This window comes from Aureobasidium pullulans (assembly GCF_000721785.1).
Source record: "Aureobasidium pullulans EXF-150 unplaced genomic scaffold scaffold_7, whole genome shotgun sequence".
Classification (NCBI taxonomy): domain Eukaryota; kingdom Fungi; phylum Ascomycota; class Dothideomycetes; order Dothideales; family Saccotheciaceae; genus Aureobasidium; species Aureobasidium pullulans.
In genome coordinates, this window is record NW_021941027.1 from 1,221,882 (window position 1) to 1,243,068 (window position 21,187).

The 21,187-nt window shown below is 49.1% G+C and overlaps 9 protein-coding genes across 9 annotated transcripts; 5 read left to right on the forward strand and 4 right to left on the reverse strand.

The window, feature by feature from the left end:
* Positions 1 to 1,579: 1,579 nt before the first annotated feature.
* M438DRAFT_344944 (choline-sulfatase) lies at positions 1,580 to 3,973 on the reverse strand. The gene has a single exon (XM_029905334.1). It carries the CDS (start codon positions 3,521 to 3,523, stop codon positions 1,862 to 1,864), a length of 1,662 nt encoding a protein of 553 aa, XP_029761855.1. The 5' UTR covers positions 3,524 to 3,973; the 3' UTR covers positions 1,580 to 1,861.
* A 484-nt stretch (positions 3,974 to 4,457) lies between these two features.
* Positions 4,458 to 5,722, forward strand: M438DRAFT_364712 (PTH2-domain-containing protein). The gene is made up of 2 exons (XM_029907749.1): positions 4,458 to 4,821; positions 5,003 to 5,722. The coding sequence occupies exons 1-2, from the start codon at positions 4,515 to 4,517 to the stop codon at positions 5,302 to 5,304; spliced, it is 609 nt and encodes a 202-aa protein (XP_029761856.1). The 5' UTR covers positions 4,458 to 4,514; the 3' UTR covers positions 5,305 to 5,722.
* A 681-nt stretch (positions 5,723 to 6,403) lies between these two features.
* On the reverse strand, positions 6,404 to 7,642 carry M438DRAFT_334540 (uncharacterized protein; the record flags this gene model as incomplete). Its single annotated transcript, XM_029903721.1, has 4 exons — positions 6,404 to 7,088; positions 7,136 to 7,201; positions 7,256 to 7,488; positions 7,538 to 7,642. The coding sequence occupies 4 exons, from the start codon at positions 7,640 to 7,642 to the stop codon at positions 6,404 to 6,406; spliced, it is 1,089 nt and encodes a 362-aa protein (XP_029761857.1).
* Positions 7,643 to 8,124: 482 nt separating this feature from the next.
* M438DRAFT_272079 (uncharacterized protein) lies at positions 8,125 to 10,235 on the reverse strand (the record flags this gene model as incomplete). The annotated part of the gene is made up of 4 exons (XM_029900531.1): positions 8,125 to 8,289; positions 8,338 to 8,884; positions 8,933 to 9,616; positions 9,670 to 10,235. 4 exons carry the CDS (start codon positions 10,233 to 10,235, stop codon positions 8,125 to 8,127), a joined length of 1,962 nt encoding a protein of 653 aa, XP_029761858.1.
* A 326-nt stretch (positions 10,236 to 10,561) lies between these two features.
* Positions 10,562 to 11,206, forward strand: M438DRAFT_271163 (uncharacterized protein; the record flags this gene model as incomplete). The annotated part of the gene is made up of 1 exon (XM_029900458.1): positions 10,562 to 11,206. The coding sequence occupies one exon, from the start codon at positions 10,562 to 10,564 to the stop codon at positions 11,204 to 11,206; it is 645 nt and encodes a 214-aa protein (XP_029761859.1).
* Positions 11,207 to 11,746: 540 nt separating this feature from the next.
* On the forward strand, positions 11,747 to 12,607 carry M438DRAFT_354716 (uncharacterized protein; the record flags this gene model as incomplete). Its single annotated transcript, XM_029906974.1, has 1 exon — positions 11,747 to 12,607. The coding sequence occupies one exon, from the start codon at positions 11,747 to 11,749 to the stop codon at positions 12,605 to 12,607; it is 861 nt and encodes a 286-aa protein (XP_029761860.1).
* Positions 12,608 to 13,958: 1,351 nt separating this feature from the next.
* Positions 13,959 to 15,540, forward strand: M438DRAFT_391770 (uncharacterized protein; the record flags this gene model as incomplete). Its single annotated transcript, XM_029909079.1, has 1 exon — positions 13,959 to 15,540. One exon carries the CDS (start codon positions 13,959 to 13,961, stop codon positions 15,435 to 15,437), a length of 1,479 nt encoding a protein of 492 aa, XP_029761861.1. The 3' UTR covers positions 15,438 to 15,540.
* A 399-nt stretch (positions 15,541 to 15,939) lies between these two features.
* On the reverse strand, positions 15,940 to 17,451 carry M438DRAFT_334544 (uncharacterized protein; the record flags this gene model as incomplete). Its single annotated transcript, XM_029903722.1, has 1 exon — positions 15,940 to 17,451. One exon carries the CDS (start codon positions 17,449 to 17,451, stop codon positions 15,940 to 15,942), a length of 1,512 nt encoding a protein of 503 aa, XP_029761862.1.
* Positions 17,452 to 19,048: 1,597 nt separating this feature from the next.
* M438DRAFT_405069 (uncharacterized protein) lies at positions 19,049 to 20,811 on the forward strand (the record flags this gene model as incomplete). The annotated part of the gene is made up of 1 exon (XM_029909761.1): positions 19,049 to 20,811. The coding sequence occupies one exon, from the start codon at positions 19,049 to 19,051 to the stop codon at positions 20,756 to 20,758; it is 1,710 nt and encodes a 569-aa protein (XP_029761863.1). The 3' UTR covers positions 20,759 to 20,811.
* Between the last annotated feature and the right edge of the window lie 376 nt (positions 20,812 to 21,187).

The following is a 21,187-nucleotide window of genomic DNA, read 5'->3' on the forward strand; positions in this document are numbered from 1 at the left end:
TCTTACCTTTAGGTATAAGGTCGACGTACGAGCTAGCTAAACTATAGTTAAAACATGCTTCTAACTATAATTCGACTATGTTTATACCTTAAGAGACTAAGCTAGGAGTCGAGGGCGTAGCGTTAGGAGGAGCTAAAACATAGTTAGATTATAATGCGCAATTATAGTAGGACTATGTTTACTAGTCTAGGTGTAAGGAGTGCCTCTAGCCTTATCGTAGTCGGCCTTTAACTTAGAGTAGTAGTCTAACTATAGTTAGAACAAGGTTTTTAAACATAGTTTAAAAACTTACCGATAGTATGCTAGGTCTTCTCGGTGTTACTAGGCATATAGTCTAAACATAGTTAGAATAGGTTTTAAACTAGAATTAGACTATAGTTACTAGGAAGGTCGACGCCCTACTTAGCGTAGTGCTTCTTAACGTAGGTAACGGTAGTGCCGCGGGCACTAAAGGGCTTAGCCTAAACTATAGTTAAAACAAGGTTCTAACATAGTTAGACTAGGATAGATACGCTATAGAGGCTAACTTCGCTATCGACCTATACGTTAAAGTTAGAAACATAGTTACTAAAACATAGTTAGACTATAATTATACCTTACCGAGGACGACGTAGTAGCGAACCTAACCCTTATAGATTACGGGGAAGCTATCGGCCTTAAGCTAAACTATAGTTAGAATATAGTTTTAACTATAGTTACAATCTTCTACACTTACGTCCTAGGGCTTTATCTTCTTAGGGTAGACGCCGGTAGGTAGGTTCTAAACATAGTTAGAACATAGTTCGAAACTATAGTTCGGACTTTAACTTACTTTATACTACTCGTAGGTAGGATTACCTACTAGACGAGCGGACATTACGGAACGTAGTTAGATTATAGTTAGATTATAGTTACGGGTCGGGGGCTACGGGGCAAAAAAAACACTCTATAAAAGAAATAAGTTAGCAAAACGTAGTTAAAATAAGGTTAAGTGAACCATAGTTAGAGAGTAGTTAAAGAGGGTTATAAAAATCGAAGCTAGAATCGTAGCGATAGCCTTTACTCGAGATATCCTATCTTATAACCATGTTTAGAACATAGTAGTTAGAATAGGATCTTTCTAAGTGAAGTAATAAAGTAAAAATTGGCGATCTAGTCTTAACTATAGTTAAGACTCTAAAATAATAGATCTTTCAAAATTTGTTATGCGCGCGCGCGGAAGTTATGCAGTAATGCGCGCGTAGCGTAGCGCGTATAATAGAAGTAAAATAGAGAAGGAATAAAGGAAGAATAGGTATGTAGAAGGTAGTTATTGTTAATACTTACACGGCGTAGTAGTAGGAGAGAGAGAGGACTTGGAGCGAGACGATCTAATAGAGACGCGGCGCTACGAAGCGCCGCGCTAAGCCTTACGCACGGACCACGCCGGAAGCTTCCGGCGTAGTCACTTCACTAAGCTAACGGTCACCTCGGCTCAACCGTGGTCAGCTCGGCTTACCACATGGTCAGCCGAGCTGAAACCTCTGCGGCGAATATTTGCCGACAGGTTAAACACGCCATTTCAACGTATCACACGGAAATTTGTTGCATACAAGAAATCTTGGTTGTTGATAATATTTTCAATTGTGCTGTTATCTTCTTCTCGTCTCGATATGCTAACGCCATGCTGTTTGGAAGAAACCTTTTTGACCTCCTGTTCATATGCAGCAACCCCTAAAACCATCCTCGGAAAAATGTGAGGCTCCAAATAACGCCTCGCTCGCCTGATATCAAGTCCCGCTTGAAAACGTTCAAAAATCATGGGTATAAGCTCTGTTCGCATGCTTGATCCGAAATTCACAAATGTCGTTGTCGTTAATGCGACGGCTGGGTCGCTTTTGATTCACTGACCATAGGCGCCAGCTTGGTGAGCAAACTTGGTGTTGGACTTGGTGATGGTCTTCTCGCGACCGTAGGTGTCCACGATGGGGAAGCGAGCACGACGCTCAAGGTCGTCAAGATCCATGTGAGAGCGGATGTACATGTTTCTGCTGTCATCAGGAACCTGGTAGTCCCAGCTGTGGAACTCGCCAGTCTTGAGAGCGCCCCAAACGAAGCGGCGACGGCGCTGCTGAGCGAAGACATCCTTGGTGATGGCATCAAAGTCCCACTTGGCAGCTGCCTCCTTCTCGAATGCCTCGAACATGGCCTTGGTCTCAGGGTCATCGCTTGTGGACAAGTTGGTGAGTTCCTTGGGGTCGGTAGAGAGGTTGAAGAGTTGAGGTGGGTCGACGGGGCAGGTGATGTACTTCCAAGGGCCACGGCGGATCATCATGAGAGGTGCGATGGTACCCTCACCCATGTACTCAGCGAAGACAGTGTCGTTACCCTTCTTGCCTCTGAGGTGAGGCATCATCGAGTGGCCATCCATAGGCAGACCGGGGACAAGCTTAGTGCCAACCATGTCGCAGAGAGTGGCGGGAAGATCGAGAGTGGAGACATTCTCGTAGACACGGTGAGGAGTGTACGACTTGGGGTGGCTGATAAGCATAGGCACGCGGACAGAGCTCTCGAAGTACGACATCTTGTACCACAAGCCACGCTCGCCAAGCATGTCACCATGGTCACCACTGAAAATGATGATGGTGTTGTCGCGGAGCTTGCACTTGTCCAGAACATCGAGCAGCTTGCCAATGCAGTCGTCGACGTACGAGCAAGCACCGTAGTAGGCACGCTTGGCCTTCTTGATCTGCTCGGGGGTGAAGTCATAGTCCTCGAGGTCGCAGACGTGCTGCAGACGCTTGCTGTGTGGGTCCTGGTCTTCCTTGTTGATCTGAACATCGGGCATGTCGATGTCGACATCCTCGTACATGTCCCAGTACTTGTCTTCGATGGTGTAAGGGTCATGGGGGTGGGTGAGAGACACGGTCAAGGCGAAAGGTCTGGCGTCAGGGCCCTGGCGGACGTAGTCGTACAAGTACTGAGTACTCTTGTGCATGCTGGCCTCGTCGTAGTCGAGCTGGTTGCTGCGAACGCAAGGACCTGCTTGGAGAATGGAGCTGCTGTTGTGGTACCACTCAAGACGGGTGTCGGGCTCGTCCCAGTTGACAGCCCAGCCATAGTCGGCAGGGTAGATGTCGGCTGTGAGTCTCTTCTCCCAACCGTGCAATTGATCACCGATGAAGTGCATCTTGCCGGCCAAGACGGTCTCGTAACCAGCGTGGCGGAGGTAGTGTGAGAATGTGGGGGTGTCGGAGCTGATGGACGAGGCATTGTCGTATGCGCCGATCTTGGAAGGAAGCTGGCCAGTCACCAATGACATGCGCGAAGGTGCACAGAGAGGAGATGGGCAGTAGGCAGAGTCGAAGATGACCGACTTCTCAGCGAGCTTGTCGAGGTTGGGAGTCTTGATCTGCGACTTGTCGTTCCAGATCTTCAGTTGAGGAGCAGCCAATTGATCGGCCATGATGAAGAGGATGTTGGGGGTCTCTGGCACTTGAGGAGTGGATGCGCCATTCTGGCCCAAGAATCCTGGAGGAGGAGTCTCAGGGGGTGTGGAAGTCATGTCTGCGGTCGTGTTGATGAGATGGGAGAGAATTGGAAGGCGAGGTAGACGATCTCGTCAGGTTGGTGTGAAAGCGAGGATGAACGGTTGTTCTCTCAAGAAGCAGATGTGGCGACGTCGTCTTTATGTTTCGAAGGAGCGGTGATGAGCTTCTACTAAATTCTTCCGGGGTCTGTGTCGATAGATACCAACGAAGCAGATAGGGCGCGCGTGCTCAATTGTTAAATTTTGATGATAGCGAGTTTCCTTTCATGTGATAGTCAGGAGTGAGGGTTGTTGTTGACAATACGGGGTGTTCGGAACGCGTGGCTGAGGGAGATGATTGCCGATCAAGATTGATTGACTTGCAGGCAGCAGAATTAAAAAAGAGTCAAACAAGATGAATTTGAGGAGACAAAGAGATCAAGCGGACAAGAGAGCTTCTAAGTACTTTCACACAGCGACGACGACCCCGGCTTACGATCAAGGAGGCAATGGGGTCGATTGGTGATGAGAGGCCCAAATTGCGTGCTCTCACACCATCGCTTTGAAATCGAGAACGCGAGTCTGAAGTTGCGACTGTGTCATAACATCCGCCCCGGAAGCTTGTTGCTTACCCCGTGAAATACATATGCAGCGTCCCCGGACCTGCCTCACTAGCGTGCCGACTACCAGGATTGCAACATATTGCACCATCGATCTCGCGCTCCTCGTCCAGTGATCTCGCTGGAAAAGAGCCCCCATGCACATAACACGTTATGGACATGCGAGTGAAAAAGTTGTAGATTCTGGGGGATCTCTGGCCTGCTTGGAGCTACTCGAAGAGGATGGTACTTTGGAAGATGTATCGCGAGATAGATAAGATCCGTGAATCCCATGCACGCAGAGGAGGACAAATGTTTGGGATCCGTGCACGGACGAGAATTTCGCCGCTCCGGTGCAGCATGTGAGGCGACCAAAGCCAGAGATCATCTCCAACGCAACAAAGCAAAAAGAGGAGAAAAGGAGAACAATGGAGTCACGCGCTACAGAAATCCCCTCAGTCTGGGCTGTTGCATTCGGCGCTTCCGTCGTAGCAGGTCTCGCAGGCTACTTCCTGGGCACTGCCTCATCTATCGGTGTGTTTGGCAACAGCTCTCAGAAACGCGTCGTCAGCAGCAGCGAAAAGGGACACGACAACAGCGACAGCGACGATGCCAACGCATCCGACTCCGAATTGGAGGACTCCGAAGATGATCAGGAGGTCAATGGGTTTGAAGACTCTACCGAGGAATGCAAACTCGTCCTCGTTGTCCGCACCGATCTGGGCATGACAAAGGGTACGTATCGCTTTTTCTTTGCTATCAATCAACATCACACGCCCTCTATTTCCCCTCTCTTTCTTCGCTATCTTTCGATACACACGCTGCGTATCTTGAGCTTCATGCATTCCATGCCCCGAAAGAGAAAAAAGATGCATATCATTATCTGACACATCAACCTTTTTTTGCTGCGTAACAGGCAAGATAGCAGCCCAATGTTCACATGCCACCCTTGCATGCTACAAGACACTTCTGCGACAGCAATCACCAATCCTCAAGCGCTGGGAGGGATATGGTCAGGCAAAAGTCGCAGTGCAGGTCAAGAGCGAGGAAGAGCTCATGATCCTGCAGGCTCAAGCTATCAGTTTGGGTATCTGCGGTCAGATCATCCACGACGCTGGTCGCACACAGATTGCCAGCGGTAGTGCGACAGTACTCGGTGTCGGTCCTGCTCCAAAGTCCATGGTCGATCAAGTCACTGGACATCTCAAACTTCTGTAAATTAACGGTTTCCGCAACGTGGCGAACGTCATGAGATGATCCCCACAGCTTCGTAAGCGACACCGCGGAGAGACTCTTTGAACAGCCATGACGAGAGCAAACATCACATCAACGAAGAGCGTCGCGAGATCGCAGGAAGTGGAAGACAATTCACATTGTCTAATGTCCTATTTCGTTCAAAGCACTCGACAGCATTTTCAGAAGATACCGCAAGGTCGAGAAGAAGGAATACGCAAAAGAGAGTTTCGTCAAATCAGAAGTTCTAGAAGGCCAAACACCAAGCCACTTCAACGTCGCGTCCTGCGTCGGCAACAAAGGACAATAGATATAACAACACAGAAAAGCTAGAACGTTTACAGCATCGTACCACGATTGCTGATTTGATGTGTCCGAGCAAAACAAAAATCTTCCTCAAAGCAAACCTCTGTCCCATGATAGCGATGTGATGCCAGTTTTCGATTGCTGTTCTCTTCGTTCGCGGTCACACAACAAAATGTTCATCCACAACAGAATCATGACGTATCGGACACTGCACTATCACTTCTGAACAGCGGGAAGCCTCCGAGGCTTCGTACATCGACGATTAGCTTCATATCTGCATCTCATGATTCGTTGTCGCCTCAAGATGTGTTGAAAGTCTTGTTGGGTGCACGACCCTGTCTTCGTTTTCCAATCACTGCTTTCCACCTCTTCTGTCCCTGCATAGGCTTGCAGCTTTATACCGAGCAGAAGCAATCAGTGGCAATGCAAGGTTGTGCATGTCAGTACTTGCCCAGCTAATCTAGAACCAATCTGCCGCTTGAAACACTCGACCATGACAAAGTGGATTCCTCACGAAACACCAAAGCAGCATTGTAAATAAAACAGCAAGTGATAATGATTGATAGCTACGGGAGATAAAGCCAGTGATTGTGCAGGCGTATGAGTTCGTGGTTGAGCTATCGAGAGAGCATTGAGGACTGAAACATCAAGCCAGCAGCAATATTCATTGTCAGCAAGATCAACTCTCGTTCTCAACTGTCTACCTCTGGTACGAAGCCCCGAATCTGATTCGAGTCCAGATGGCCACACAGGCATCGACGGTCAAGAAAAGGTATCCTCATTGAGTGGCGGTACTCTGCCAGTAGGCAGGCAATCCCACTCTGGTTGGGGTAGCCTTCATGGAGCGAAATCTTTCCAGGTCAAATGGACCGACATTCTTCTTGAATCTTGCAGCTGGTAGCTGAGGGCGAATCCAGAAGTGCTTGTCCTCCTCATCCCAGCCAACACAGAAGTGATCGGTGTTCCAGCAGGTCTTGCAAGCATACACACCCTCATCCTCGATGGTCAGGTAACACTTACCACCGTTGAAGATGGTAGAGCGGACGCAGCCAGCAGTTCTTGCCTTGTTGGGCCAATCTGGGTTCTTCTTGTCGAAGTCCTTGAGTTGCTTCCTCCACTCTTCACAAAGCTTGTCACCCTCCCGCGTCCATGCTCGGATGGTCTCGTCGTCTTCTTCACCGGAGAGCTCCAGTACGTGTTGAACGCTGTCGAGGTATACTATGACATCCTCCGGTACTTGGGCGCCGGGACGAGGGGCTGGGTCGCGGGGTCTGACGCTCGTGTCGCCCCTGGGGCTGATGGACTCCTTCTTGCTCGGGCCAGTGGTCATTTCGCGGGCTCGAGCACTCAAGTCGACAGTGATGCTGCTAGCGTTTCTCTTGCTCGGACCAGGGGTGATGGCGATGACAGCATTGGAGCTGGAGACACGCATAAGTTTTCCAGAACGAGGTTTGATGTCTTCGCTTTCTATGTTAGGGTTAGATGGGTACTAGAGGTGGAAGGACTGTACTCGCCTTCAATGGCATTGGCCTTGCGCTTGTTGTTTGTAGATGAGCGGCGAGCAAGGAACTTGCTACTAGATGTGCTGTCAGAAAAGAAACGGCATTACAGAAAGGGATGTCAAACTCACGGAGTATCATCCTGTTCAGCATCATCGTCATCACGATCAAAGGGGTCAGGATTGGATGAGCGAAAAAGCTGTCTCTCCGCCTTCAAGCTGTTGATCTCCTGAACCTGGTTCTCGGACTTGATTATGTTCAGCTTCTTCAAGAGATCTTGCTGTGACTCGTGCAACTCCTCGAGTCTCTTAGCGAATTCATTTTGCTCTTTGTGAACTCGCTGCACAAATTCGCGCTGCTCGCTCTGCGTCGAGTCAGTAAATGAGCAACTCATGAGGCGAGAGAGGACGTACCTTGATGTATGCAATTTCTGTGATGTTCGTCTCAATCAGAGTTCCGATGGAGGCAAGGTCGGCACAGTCCTCTTCGACTGGAAACTCTGCATCTGGGGGAGGCATGATGAATGTTCGATGATTGTGAGAACCAGATGAGAAATTCAGTGTGCCGGTCAACTATCAGAATCAATGGTTGTTGAGGGAAGAGTCGAGAAAGATTGAAATAAGGCAGACGCGGATGTGTGAGCGCGGATCCCTTCGAATTGGAACTCAGAGTGAAAGGAAGCGTTGACGGAAGCCGCACTCTGGTCGCGACTGCCTTTTGAAGTAGGAGCCTGATCCTCAACCGTGTGAACCGACAGAAACCGGTGCTCTGCAACATTTTTGCAGAAAGAAACGGCGATATCGCGCTCAATCTCGTGCGTTTTGGCCAGGTCTTGATAGTGTCGCGCAGCAAACGCCCATCGTTTGTCTCAAAGCTTCACAACCTCGGTCAGTCGCTCTCACGTAACGCAGTGTTTGTGTGTTTATATGAAGGTTTCTACTTCTATCTCTCATCTTATTTTTAAAGCGTGTACTCGAGTAGTGTCGCACACAATTGGCTATCAGCTGTTGTATTGATTGAGTAAAGTTCTGACCCGGTCCTCGTCGTTCGCTTGTATCGCGATATCAACGCCGTGCCCGCCGGTGCCATTATGTTGCATAGCCGTTGAATCATCTTGCGCCGAGGGAGTGTTGAGCTCCGTTCTCATGCGACACACATCAACATACTACTTAAAGTCAGTGACGTGCCATTAGAAAGCTGTCTAGTCACTCACCAGAATCTTGGCCTTGGAATAGATGTCTTTGAGTGGTTCGAGTATCATCTGACATACCAGCACAGCACCAACTCTGTTTTCCTGACCTGGCGCAGAGTAGCCGACTTGCTCGGGGATGAGGGTCAAGATCTTTGCACATTGATGTGCGCAGCCAGCAATGGCTGGATCATGGACAGGCTTCGCAAGACCGAGGTCGAGCACCTCTGCCCACATCTTTGTAAGCTCGATGGCATGTGACAAGCATTTGAGCCTCAGATTCTGAGAAAAGTTCATAGGCGTGCTCTGGAGAGCTGTTTCTGAGACACATTCCTTTGTTCCTGACACTGTCAGACGGTGCAAGTCGAGTTTGCATTGCAGTCGCCAAGTATGTAGCATGATGTAACCTGAGAGACCTGGTGCGTAGATACGTTTTTGCAGATGTGCCTTGTCCCACTTGAGGTCGTCTGGAATCTGTTGTTCGATAGCATCAATATCCGAGTCCAATGCAAAAAGTTCTTGCGCTGAAAGGTAAAGGCTTTCGTCAGAGGAGGTCACGCGCTTGGCGAATCTTATACTAGTCAGCAATGAAACGAGAGCTTGAAGCGCGGCGACCTACTTGTGAATCTTATTGCGTAACAGATCCAAGAAACGTATAGTATATGCAAATTCATCCATACCCTTGGCATGATTGACAGGTATACCCTCTTGAACTTGAGGACGAAGCACTTCAGTATCAGTACGTTGACCGAACCCAAAAGCCTTTTCGATTGTGGGAAGGCGGATCTCCATATACTCGGCAGGGACTAAAGTCAACTCGCCCACTCCGCCAGAGCAAAATTTGTCAAGAACGAATACAGACCACATCAAGCGTCGTCTAGATTCTTGCTCGACTACGGAAAGGGAAGGGTCTTCGTGATTGAGACGCTTGGCAAAGGCCAGACGAGATGAAAGCCCAAGCAACATCAGTGCCTTTTTGGAGTGTATATGGTAGTTGAATTCGAAAAAGGCGAGCAAAGTCAGAGCTTGTAGACGAGGAACGGTAAGATCGTCAAGATTCTGAAGTGCGTCCAATTCGGCTTCTCGCATCCACTGTGCCGCTCGCTCATTGTCTTCTTGTGTTGTTGAAAACACCCGAAGAGCAGACCCGCAGACGACCTTGAGCAGAGACAAATTTACTGTGTAGGTATGCCACTGACGTAGGAATGTTGCTTGATGCAGAAAACCCATGCAGCCTACTGGATACACAAACCTGAAGAAAGCTTCAATGTACTCTGCAATGACTTCCTTGTCTAGACCCAAACTGTTGGTTATTGAATTAGAAACAGTAAGGTAAAACAGCGTATTTCGGCTTACTGATAGTCTTCATTAATGTTCTGTGTGACTAGTCGTCGAGCGTATGGACGCGCAATCGGAGCTGGAGCTTGATAAATTTGACCAGGCCGCAAGTTAGAAGATGGCGAGCCATGCTGTTGGTCATGACCGGGGACATCATATCGCGGTAATCCAGCTTCCCAGTCATCTCGCGTCGCAGGGCTGTCGTCGTCGAGCGGTCCTTTGTTGACAGCAGGATATACGCAAGGTTGATCACGAATCGAACACGCGCCGCACGGGGTCCCACCCGAGCAGCGAACTTTTTGACGACGACACCAGTGGCATGCTGTCCGTGTCGAGACGCGTTCTTTGTTCTTCTGTACTCTGTTTCGAGGCGCGGAACGCGGTCGACGTGGAGTGGTCGCAGTACTCGTTAAATTAGAGCAGATATACCCATTACGCACACAGCTTCCGCAAGCTTGACGAGGGTTTGCGGCGTCCGTCTCGCAGTGTAGTCGTCGCGTGCGACATTCGACGCAACCAACAGCAACTGCGGGTGTCGCATCCAGGGTCCTTTCGGTTGCTTCCGGATGCTGTTCGGTAGACATGATAATGGGAGATGGTTGTTTAGCAGAATGGTGTGTCGCTCAAGACCGAGGTGAACGCAAAATTGGGTGCCGAGAGTGGGGCTGCGGAACAGTTCGTCGCCCACCTCAGCCGCGACACGCCTTCTCTTTTCGCCTTTCAACCTCGAGCAACTCACAACTAAGTTATCAGCAGGCCTTCCAGTTCATGGCCACAACTTTCAACTGCTGATGAGGCTTGTGTAAGATCCTGTAGCTAGTATTCGCTTTGAGGTAATGTCTGGTCACAAACCGGTCTTCTAGCCTTGCAGTCACCACACATCTCAGACATCATCTTTCAACCTCGGACGATGCTCTCAATCATACTAAGAGCAATCGGCGTTTCGAAGGCGTCTGCCTGGACGCCGTCATATTTTCGGCGCTTTACTCTCAGCAGTCAGCTCTGCCTCAATTACGCAAAACTGGACGATGAGAAGCGCAGAGCCTACCTGGAAAAGAATGGAGCAAGAAAAAAATCTCGTTTACTCGCCGATCCTGATTTTCGTGAGAAAGAATACCAAAGAACAAGGGATTTTCACAAGATATCAAAACACAAAGAGGAATTCGTGTTACGGTATGCGCTATACCGTTGGATAAGGCGATGTTCTTGGGTATGCACAGAGCTACCATGGAAGTCTTATCGTCCAATCTATTACAATCACCGTGTTGAACACTTGTGTACTGGCTGCGCATGGACTAGACGAAACGGGCTCAGGCTGTCGTGGGCAAGAGACGTGGGAGCCTCTAACAGCTACGACGAGTCAGACAGTCATGAGTATCTTTGTGGTGCTTGCTACTCACAGAGAGGATGGAATGAAGCGATGCCTGCTGGCTACGAAGACATTAGGCTTCTCAAAGACCTGGTGAAAAGAAAAAAACAACTCGATGACACCACATTCAAGAAGGTCTCATGTGCAAGACATCAAAAAACGCAATCCACTTGCGACAGTATCTGAAGCCTACTGCGACAGTTTTGTTAGGCAACATCGAAACTACTCACGAGACTGGCCAACAGGGACATCAAGTCCAAACGTCGAACTTGTTGGAGACTTTTTGGATCACACTGCCTGAAGCCCTGATCAATCAAAGGTTGGCACACAGTCCGCTGATATTCAAATCGTCGGTCATGATATTGAACGTTAGACATATCTAGCTCAGATGGATGGATGAATTTTACCGCATCAGGGCTCTCAGCCGACCAAGGCTCTTCTGATTAAACCATCGAAATGCAGATTCTTTTTGACGCTGCTTTCGCCACCCATTGAGAGCTTGTGGTGTTGGGACGAAGATTCATGAAGAGAATGTGTCTTGAGACCTCCATACATCAAGTAGTGTCTCACATGGCTATTCATTATCAAAGTCTGCGACTGATTCAAGGCACAAGAAACTGCGTACTCTTGGAGTGGGAGCACGCATTGGGCACTACAAAAGAAGAGATTTTACACGATAACTCTTCCACGTTATTACATCAGCATCCAATGAACAACAGCAATATCATGCCTCTTGATCTAGTTGTCAAAGGCGAAGGCTCTGCCAGCCGCTTGGCAAACGTCGTCAAAATCGTCATCGCATTCAGGTCCGAGGGACTCTATCGCAAAGAAGCCAGCACAACTCTGTTCAAAGCGGTCCAACAGCTCACGGACACACTGAACAAGATCTCGCCACGTTCCGACAGTGGACACTCTGTGTTCCAGGCCACTTCGGATGGCCCAATCACCTCTTGGAAGATTGGCTCCCTTCATTGCCAGACCGAGACTGTCCGACTCCCATCTACGAGTGTTGTTCAAGAAACTCACACAATCACCACTTCCTGCAGCATTACCGTCCACGATTTACCGATTCTTGAACAAGTTGGCAACGCCATTGTTAGACTGCCCTGCGTTTCCACTGTCAACACACTATGGTCTCTCGACGACCTGGCCAATGTCCGTCTGAAAGTTGAGGTCCATGAGTTGGCCGCCAAGGACGCCCTTAACAAAGCGACTGCCATCGCCTCAAGCATCGGTTTCACAAAGGTCGTGGCAAAGACGGTGGAATTGAAGGACTCAATAAAGGTTGCGATCAATAGCAGTAGTCTGTTTGAAGAGACTAGTCAACGCGCACACGCATATCAGTCAGGAAGGCGTTTTGCAGATGGCTGCCTTCTGGAAGACTACGAGGAAGTTGTCCCTACAGGTATCAGAGGCGATGGCAAATGGACTGGTTGCGATGATGCGGGTCATCTGGACGTCTGGAGGTTGGTGTTTGCGCCAAAAACCATCACGATGCATGCCAAGGTCGAGGCTAACTTCTCTGCTATCAGCTCAACCGGATGGGTCTACGAGGAGTTCAACGAGCATCGCTTCATCACCAGCTGATGCATGAGGCGAATCGTTTAATCGCCACCGAGCGCGATGCACATCAAAATGGTCACAAGAAGCAGGGTCCAGAGGCTTTGCAACCGATCAATGCTACGTCAACATTTCTGGTCAACCGAGCCTCACATCGGGGGTTAATCCACAGAAAAATATTGACAATGGGCCATTTGGTTTCATGCGAATGACAGTGCCACTGAATGGATTCTTATCGATAGTCACAAGGACAAAGAGGCATCCTTCTACTGCAGGTTATCAAAATCATAGAGTAAGTAGCGCTTGAAGTCTTTCGGTTCGGCACGTTTGTGACACATCTCTCCATATGATACATCTCTCCATATGATACATCTCTCCATATGATATGTTCGGTTCCGCTGTGGCAACTTGTCTGTGATGTCTCACGGCGTAGACCGGCCGTCTTATCTCAGTGAGCATTGATCTATAACAGCAGGTGTGTTAGTGAGATGAAAAAGCTTCACACTTAACGTAGACGTAGGGGCACAGGAATTGCACTAGAACCGAGCTCTCAGTCTAGCAAAGGCTCCTCACAACATAGCGGTCAAAAGGCACAATGACTTTTGGTTTTCGAAGTAGGTCCAAAGAGATCAAGGGGCAGTATCGCTCTCAATGGACATGTACTCGATCATCAAAAGCATCCTGCCTTTTTTTAGCTATGGTTATAAGGCCTTACAGGCGAGAGGGAGTTCGGTGCTGGGTCAATTTCATTGCGGCTACGTCTACGTTGCTGACTACAACAGCGAGAAGAACGCCTATCGACACGGCAACCATAGCGACACTTTTTGTCACGTCCTTTCATGTTTGTACACTGCACAACAAAGCTATTTCACAGTCGTGTTCACCACATCGAACCGTGAATCAATCCTTCGAGGATCCCAAATGTTCCAGGCTACCTCGAAAAAGACTATCACATCATTGCAACTCATCTTCGCTTCTCGTAGACGTACCAAAGCTCTTTGCAGACGTCGTACTTTCTGTAAGTGGGAAACGTGACTCGCACATCAAAATGATCGCAAGAAGCAGGGTCCAGAGCCTTTCCAACCGATTAATAGGTCCAACCTCTGATATAGCTTCACTGTTCACTTCGGCGCAACGCTCTCGATACAGCCAGTGAAGACCCACTTCCATCCAATCGCAAATCCGGGTGCAGATACCACAAGATCTATTAGAGACAATTGCGAATTGAGCCTCACTTTCACTGCATCATTCCACTCACCCGCTCACTCGTGGTGAGCTGACCCTCTCACTATTCACGCCTCAACATTCGTTACAATACTTCTTCCTCCATCCTGCTCTCTCTCTCCCCCCCACACACACACACAACAACATCCACAACATGCCGGCCTCACCTCTGAACGAGGCAGCTTTGGCAGTCACCAATACCGATCAAGCCAAATCTTCTTCAATTACCATGAGCTCAACCAATATCTCGAACGTCTCTACTATGAGCTCAACCAAGATCTCGAACGTCCCTACCATCACCCTAAAGCCTACTTCTCTCTACTTCAAGCTTCCTATCGAGATCTTTGTCATGATCGCTTTGCTTTGCGACGCTGAAGATCTTGCTTCCCTTCGTCTCGTTTGCAAACACTTCTGCGTCTACACCACAGAGAAGTTCGGCCAAATCCGTCTCTCCAGCCTCCGTCATCACCTCACCAAGCCAAGCCTCGAAGATTTGATCGCAATCACCGCTCACCATTGCTTCGGATCTTATGTCAAGTCTATCGAGCTCGCAACCGCTCGTTTGAACTATGTCTTGCGCTGGAGAATTCTCCAGGAGGAGGACGATGAGGAGGATGGAGAATTTCATGCTTCCAGAGAACACATCGTCATGCTCACCAAAGCCCTCGAAAACCTCAAGACCCACGGCAACCAAGACGTCACCCTTGGAGCATTTGATCAATGCACGACCAGTCCCTCTCCAAATGACGCAGACTTTGAGATCATCAACAAGGGTCATGGATACGAGGCATCGTATGGGTCTGCCATTCTCACATCCTCAGACGCTTATGGTACGATGCAAGCTCTCGCCAAGGCAACAGAACTCAGCAAGTTCCCTTTCAAACACATCTCCATCCATCTGAACCCAAACTCCAATACTCGCAGAGAGCTCATAGAGAACAACAACTCGACCATGTTTGAGCTGGGCTCGGACAGCTTCAAGCCAGATCTCGTTATCAATGTGGTCATGCACGATCCCTACACAGTCAAGGGACAAATGTTCGCCATCCGCTTTGAGACTGGTTCGAATGCCCAAGTACTGATCGAGGGCCGCAATTGGTCAGACTACAAGTCGGGAGGGTACTCTGCTTCAAATCTTTACAGTTGTGTCATGAGTGTTGGCGGGGTTCTTCAACACAACAAATTCAAGCACCTCACCATCCAAAACATGACATTTGAGTTACCTCAACTCATGAGTTTCCTCGCTATCATTCACGGCCAGGAGTTCCAATACCTAAAGATCTCGCACCTCACCATATGGGACAGGGCTATGACTCCGGACGATGGCGATTTGGGCATCCATTTCCTTCACCAATTCAAGAGGCGGCTGAGCATCGTAACACTGGACATCTCAAATCTCAATCTCATCAGCGGAGAGCCTGCCAATTTGAAGGGACGCAGGTTTGCCAGAGAGCGTATCACCGCCCAAGGCGTGGACAAGGTTCAGCAAGCTTTCGCTGATCTGATGTCGATCGTCCAGTCCTGGTACCACAGTTGTCGCGCAAAGACAGTCAAGGACGAGAACGACCCCGAGGATGATGAGGACGTTGAGGATGATGAGGACGTTGAGGATGATGCTTGGCTTGGACATTGAGTAGGCAGTGCTTGCTATTACTCTAAAGGATGATTTAATGGCGAGATCTGGAGTCTCGAACATATGCCAATCACTCATGGAAAGGAGGTTTTGAGGATCTGGGAAGCTTTATGTTATTTGGCGTACACTTTTTCACAAACAGCCAAAGCACGGACGGAGGCCAGGGAATTTTCTTTTTATCATGTTCCCTTTCGATACATCAGCTTGAGCTTCCAGATCCTCATCAATACAATTGTTTTTCTCTACTCAACAGCCCGTACATCAAGGCATCGCGTTTGTAGTGACCGAAGATCGTGAAAATTTGAGACCCATCATAGATGCAATATCTGATTGAGTTATACATGGCCACTACAGTGGTGATGAGGATTGGCGTAGCTATGCTTGCTCCCCCCAAGCTTCCGTCTTTTCGTCCTCTCATGTCATCAAAGCAATTCTGCAATCTCACGTATTGACCAAAACAATTTTCAGCTTCTCATCCCGCTGTGTGATGCCTTAACACCCCCTACTTTGATACAACCTTGAGGTCCTTGAATCGGGTATCCGCTGAATCCAAAGCAAACTTCAGCACAGCCTTGTACGACCTGAACAGAGCGACCTCTTTCTTGCACTGAGCACAAAGCTCTTCAAATTCCCTTCTGGTGATATTGCGGTCGAGATGAGTATAGAACCTGCGTGTGAGGATCTTTGTGTATTCTCGGATCTTCGGTATGGCGACACCCGTCTTAGCAAGACCATGTCTCGAGATCTCCTGAGCTTCGATACAGCGCAAACCTTGGGCGAGATCTCGTTCTTGCTCCAGTAAGTCCAGAACGATGGCTGCAGTATTTCTGCGATAGTCGTCCACGAATCTGTTGTAATGCTTTCTGGTGACCAGCTCGTTGCCATGAGGGTCGATTTGTGCGGAGACTGACAGCAATGAGTAGAACAGCCATTGCATGGGCAACACCGTATCTGATACGTTTTCGAAGACGCGAGGTTGGGTATTATCTGGCCCTTCTTTGGTCTCCGAAGTAGAAGCAACACAGACTTCGGGCTCGCCGAAACGGCCGATGAACCCGTGTAGCTCGTCCCAAGCATGATCCAAAGCGACCAGATCCGACTTCTGCTCGATACCTTTGATGACCAGATTGAAGGCGTCAATTGAAGGCAGTGTACGCATGACCGAGGTGTAAGACTTCAAAATTTGCAGAACGTCGACCAATGCAGGATCGGTGACTTGTTCGGCCAGAGTCTCGATTGTGACATCGAGCTTTGTAATGGTGTTGGTGTACGAGGGGTCGTCGATGCCTTGGATCATGCCTTGTCTGGCTGCAGCCAATGCGTCGACAGAGAATTGTCGAGATTCGGGGGATAGATGGCCAAGGATAACGTCCATGGCGGCTGGGGAGATGTTTCGAACTTTCAACCTTAACCTGATGGAGTGGTATGAGACCATAAAGGCGCCGCCCCGGCGATCCTTCTCTGCAGAGTCCTTGTCGGAAGCTGCCACCAAAGCAACGAGTTCTCGGATGAGATCTTCGACCATGGCAGAGGGGATCTCCCAGCGGTAGTCCGAGGACGACAACAGGCTTTGGAGTCGAGAGATGATCACCTTGGACAGGTCCTCGCATCTTTCGAGCTGTGCATCGAGAAGTTCATTGACTTCATCGGCGGTTTCGAGTACATCACTGCATGTTCGTACTTCGAGGTTGGTCTGGATGCTTCCTTCGAGTAATGCTGATCTGATAGTTTGCCATGCTGCTTTGGCGGTATTGATCATAACTCCGATCTTGCAAATGAACATGTTCCGAGTCAGCTGGTGGGTTATCGTGATGTCACGTATGCAGTCTTTGACACGAGCGATGGTATCCATCGTGCGTTGTGCATCTGACGCTGGACTTGCAGGCGACTGCCCATTTGTGACGCCGGTGAGGAGGCGCTCACCCAAAGCTTGAGACAGACGGTGAGCTGGAGACTCGGCCATGGTTTCGAGAGACCGGTAGGCTGTGTGTGGTGACAACGGAGATTCTTGCATGCGGTGCTGGTGGAAGGGATGAGGTGAATTGTGGGTAAGAGAGAAACAAGGGGCATTTACACAAAGAGAAGTCACACTCAGTACAATGGAAGGAGCAAACGGGAAAGGTTGAAGAGCTTCAAACCCAGCTGCAGGGGAGCGTGAAGTGTTTGATCCCTTTGCTGTCGACACAACAGGCAGTCGCGTCAAACAAGCTGAGCACGAGGTAGATGTTCTTGCCCGCCTGTGGTTGAAGCGAGGTCTCAACCTTCTGGCTCGAGCTGGTGCTGGAAGCACCTTCTTTCAACTCCATGCGTGCTTTTATTTCCACGTTTCTCCATCCAGGCTGTGGTCCAGCGTCGTTAGCCTCTGTATCTCCGCAAGCACATCTGGAGAAACTCCATGCTGGCTAGAAACCAGACTTCGCACTCTTCTCCCATGGCACAAGAGCTACCCGACGCTTTTGTGATGTCTGACGTTGTCTAAGCAGCTTAGGTTGGAGGTCTATCCTTTATCGCACGATTTGAAAGCTGACAGCACATAGCTGCGCAAATGCCCTGTCGTTCAACGTACACTCACTGGGACGAACTAAGTTCAAAGTCGCCCTTCGAACAGCAACACTTGGGTCCACGACCACAATAGGTTCTGTCTCATGATCCTTGTTTCAGTCCGCCAGTACCGGGCGGAAGTCGGTCGTGTTTCCCGGGAAGAAGAGCAGGAACATGTGCCCATTGAGCCTGTTGATAGGTACATCAAAGAAGACTCCCAACCCGCTATTGCCGCTCTGGTCACGAGAGAGAAAGGGCATAAAACAGATTCAGTATTCAGGCGTCTTGTTCTCCAGCCTTCCCCTTCCACTTCCTACCAACCCGTTCGTCTTCTCCAACTTCAAACACAAAAAGCGCAATGAACAACTCATCCCGATCACCAATATAGACTCAAACCGTGTCTCGTACGGCAGGCTGAGATCATTGGATGCTTACATCGACACTTTCTCCAACCTACCATCATGCACCTGTTCATTGGTATGAACATGCATAACAGATTGCCGTGGAGGAAGAAACACAAGCCATCGGAGCTGCCGTTGGAGCTGCCGTCAACGCAAACCTCACCGTACAAGAATACACGTCTAAACATGTCAGCTTTCATCGGGACAAGACCGAAAAATACAGCATCACCACAGCACAGCGATGGCTCTCTGTGACAAGATCCTCAACATCCTTAACGTCTCCATCACACGCATCAACGGACTTCGCGGACACGCGTGAATGAAGCATACTCGTCTCCTCCACGAGTTGCAAGAACTCAAAGAAAGGCTGTTGAGACTTCCCATCTGTAACGTTGTCAAGGAGACCGGAAATGGGACGAGACGAATGAGAAACTCAAATGAGGAAATTGAGGCCAAGACGATGGATCACAAGGGAAAGAGCAACAGGATAAAGGTGTGGGCGAAGACAAAGTCGAGAACAAGAAGTCTTGTTCGCCGCCATTGAACAATCAGGTCATGTACCTGCTGGATGCACAAGACTAGGTCGAGCGATAATCAGAGCGAAAACCATGGGACACTCCAGGAAATACCCCTCGACGTATTCTTCACTTCCCTCCACGACCACTCTATATGACATCCAGTGACGCCCCTTCACCGCTGATTCTGGCCGGAGACTTTATAGCGTCACCTCATACGAACGAGGGAGAACCGTCACTTTTGCTACTAGAATATGACCACCGCATCACTCATGGCGACATTACTTCACAACATTTTCGCATTCGACCACTCTTTATGAGACATCTTCCGTCCACCACACTCCCTGCCAGTCACATCACCATCCACACAAAAATGACTGCGCCTTCCAGCAAGCCAGATTCGGCAATTGCTCGCATTTCCAATGTCAGATCTGCATCGACCAACGTGAACTCGTCTAAGACTTCGACCAACTCTACCATGAGCCCTTCCAAGATCTCACACAACTATGGCATCTCTCAACAGCCTTCCACACCTTACTACTTCAAGCTTCCTCTCGAAATCTTCACCATGATCGCCCTGCTCTGCGATGCTAAGGATCTCCCCAACCTACGCCTTGTGTGCAAACACTTCCTCAGCTTCGCCACAAAGTCGTTTGGAGACGTTTGTCTCTCAGATCTTCGCCATCATCTCACTAAGCCCAGTCTTGAAGACCTGGTATCGATTACGGCCCATCACATCTTTGCTTCTTGCGTCAAGTCTATCAAATTCTCGACCGCCCGTGAGACCGGTATTAATCGCTGGCGAATCTTCGATGACCTTGAAGAAGGAGATTTTCGTCAGTCTGGTCAGCACGTCGACATGCTCGTTGAAGCGCTAGGAAATCTGAAGCGTTGTGGTAACTTGAAAGTCTTTCTCGGATCTTTCGACAAGGTTACCAACGTGGTTCACACAATCCTCAACAAAGGCCACGGTTATGACAAATCCTACGGAGTCAGCGAGACTGAGGCAATGGATGCTCACGGCACATTCTCTGCCATCTCCAAGGCCACAAGACTCAGCGAATTTCCGTTCAAGTACATATCTGCCCACATGTCTTCAACCGAAACTTTTAGACACCTGAGGGATGTCGACAAGACCGAAATCATCTTCTCTGATGGCTCATTCCGTCTCAAGCCAGATCTCAGCGTCAAGTTGGTTTTCTATCAGAGCTTCTCGATCCACGAAGAAAGCTTGGCTCTTACAATCCAAACCGGCACTACAAGCGAGATTCGGGTTGAGGGATCCAGATGGACGGTCTACCGCCGCCAGCCTTACCCTGTTAGCAAAGTCCTTCACCATCTCGCCGCTATTGGAGGAATCTTTCACTACAACAGATTCAAATGCTTGACACTCAACAACATGACCTTTGAAGCGGAAAGTTCTGGCCGTCTTCTCGCCCTGACCCGCCAATCTTACCAACATCTGAAGATCTCTCATGTAACTCTCTGGGACTCCAACTTCGACCCCGAACCAGATCTAGGCATCCGCTTCCTCACCCACTACAAGAAATGCCTCGGCATCGAAACACTTGAGATCTCCAACTTATGGCTCATCGTTGGACTCCCCAGACACAACAAGGGTCACAGATTCGCAAAGCAGAAGATTGTCGCCAGAGATAAAGTCGAAGTCCAGAGGGTCCTGGCAGATCTGCTCGATATGGTTGAGGGCTGGTACAACAAGGTGCGTGAAAAGACGTCAAATGACGAGAACGTGTCTCGCCAGACTCACGAGAGTGAAAGCGAGTCTGAGGACGAGGAAGACGCGGACTACGAGGAGAATGGATACTGGCTTTCTTCAAGAGACAAGATCTTCAGGTTTCGATAAGATCTGAAACGCAAAGGGGATCGATTCGAGGTCAAAGGGAAGTGCTAGTATCGAAAGGAGCTGGACGGGCGCATCAAGAAGACCAACGCTCGATTTGAACAAGTTTGGCGATATGGGAAACTATAATCGATGCGAACGACGTGTTTCAATAAGTGCAACATGCGGAGAAAGAAAAACAACTCATTTGCTTCTATATATTCCAAATGTCATACAACAAGATGTCCATTACGCTCACAGCTACATTCAGAGAGTGACCAGAATGCTCCGCAACATGTCAAGAATAATCGCCACGACAAACAGATGCAGCTTCTTTCACTGGTCTTCGACCGCAAACCTGAACATGATGATGTTTGCCATCGCTGACGAAGAAAGGAATGGAGAGGACATTGCGACCCTAAGATCAGCCAGACAAAACATTTACCCAATATT

Coding starts and splice junctions, on each gene's coding strand:
- M438DRAFT_344944 (XM_029905334.1), bottom strand. CDS start 3,523: ATGACTTCCACACCCCCTGAGACTCCTCCTCCAGGATTCTTGGGCCAG.
- M438DRAFT_364712 (XM_029907749.1), top strand. CDS start 4,515: ATGGAGTCACGCGCTACAGAAATCCCCTCAGTCTGGGCTGTTGCATTC. Junction 4,822..5,002: donor CGATCTGGGCATGACAAAGG/GTACGTATCGCT, acceptor GCTGCGTAACAG/GCAAGATAGCAGCCCAATGT.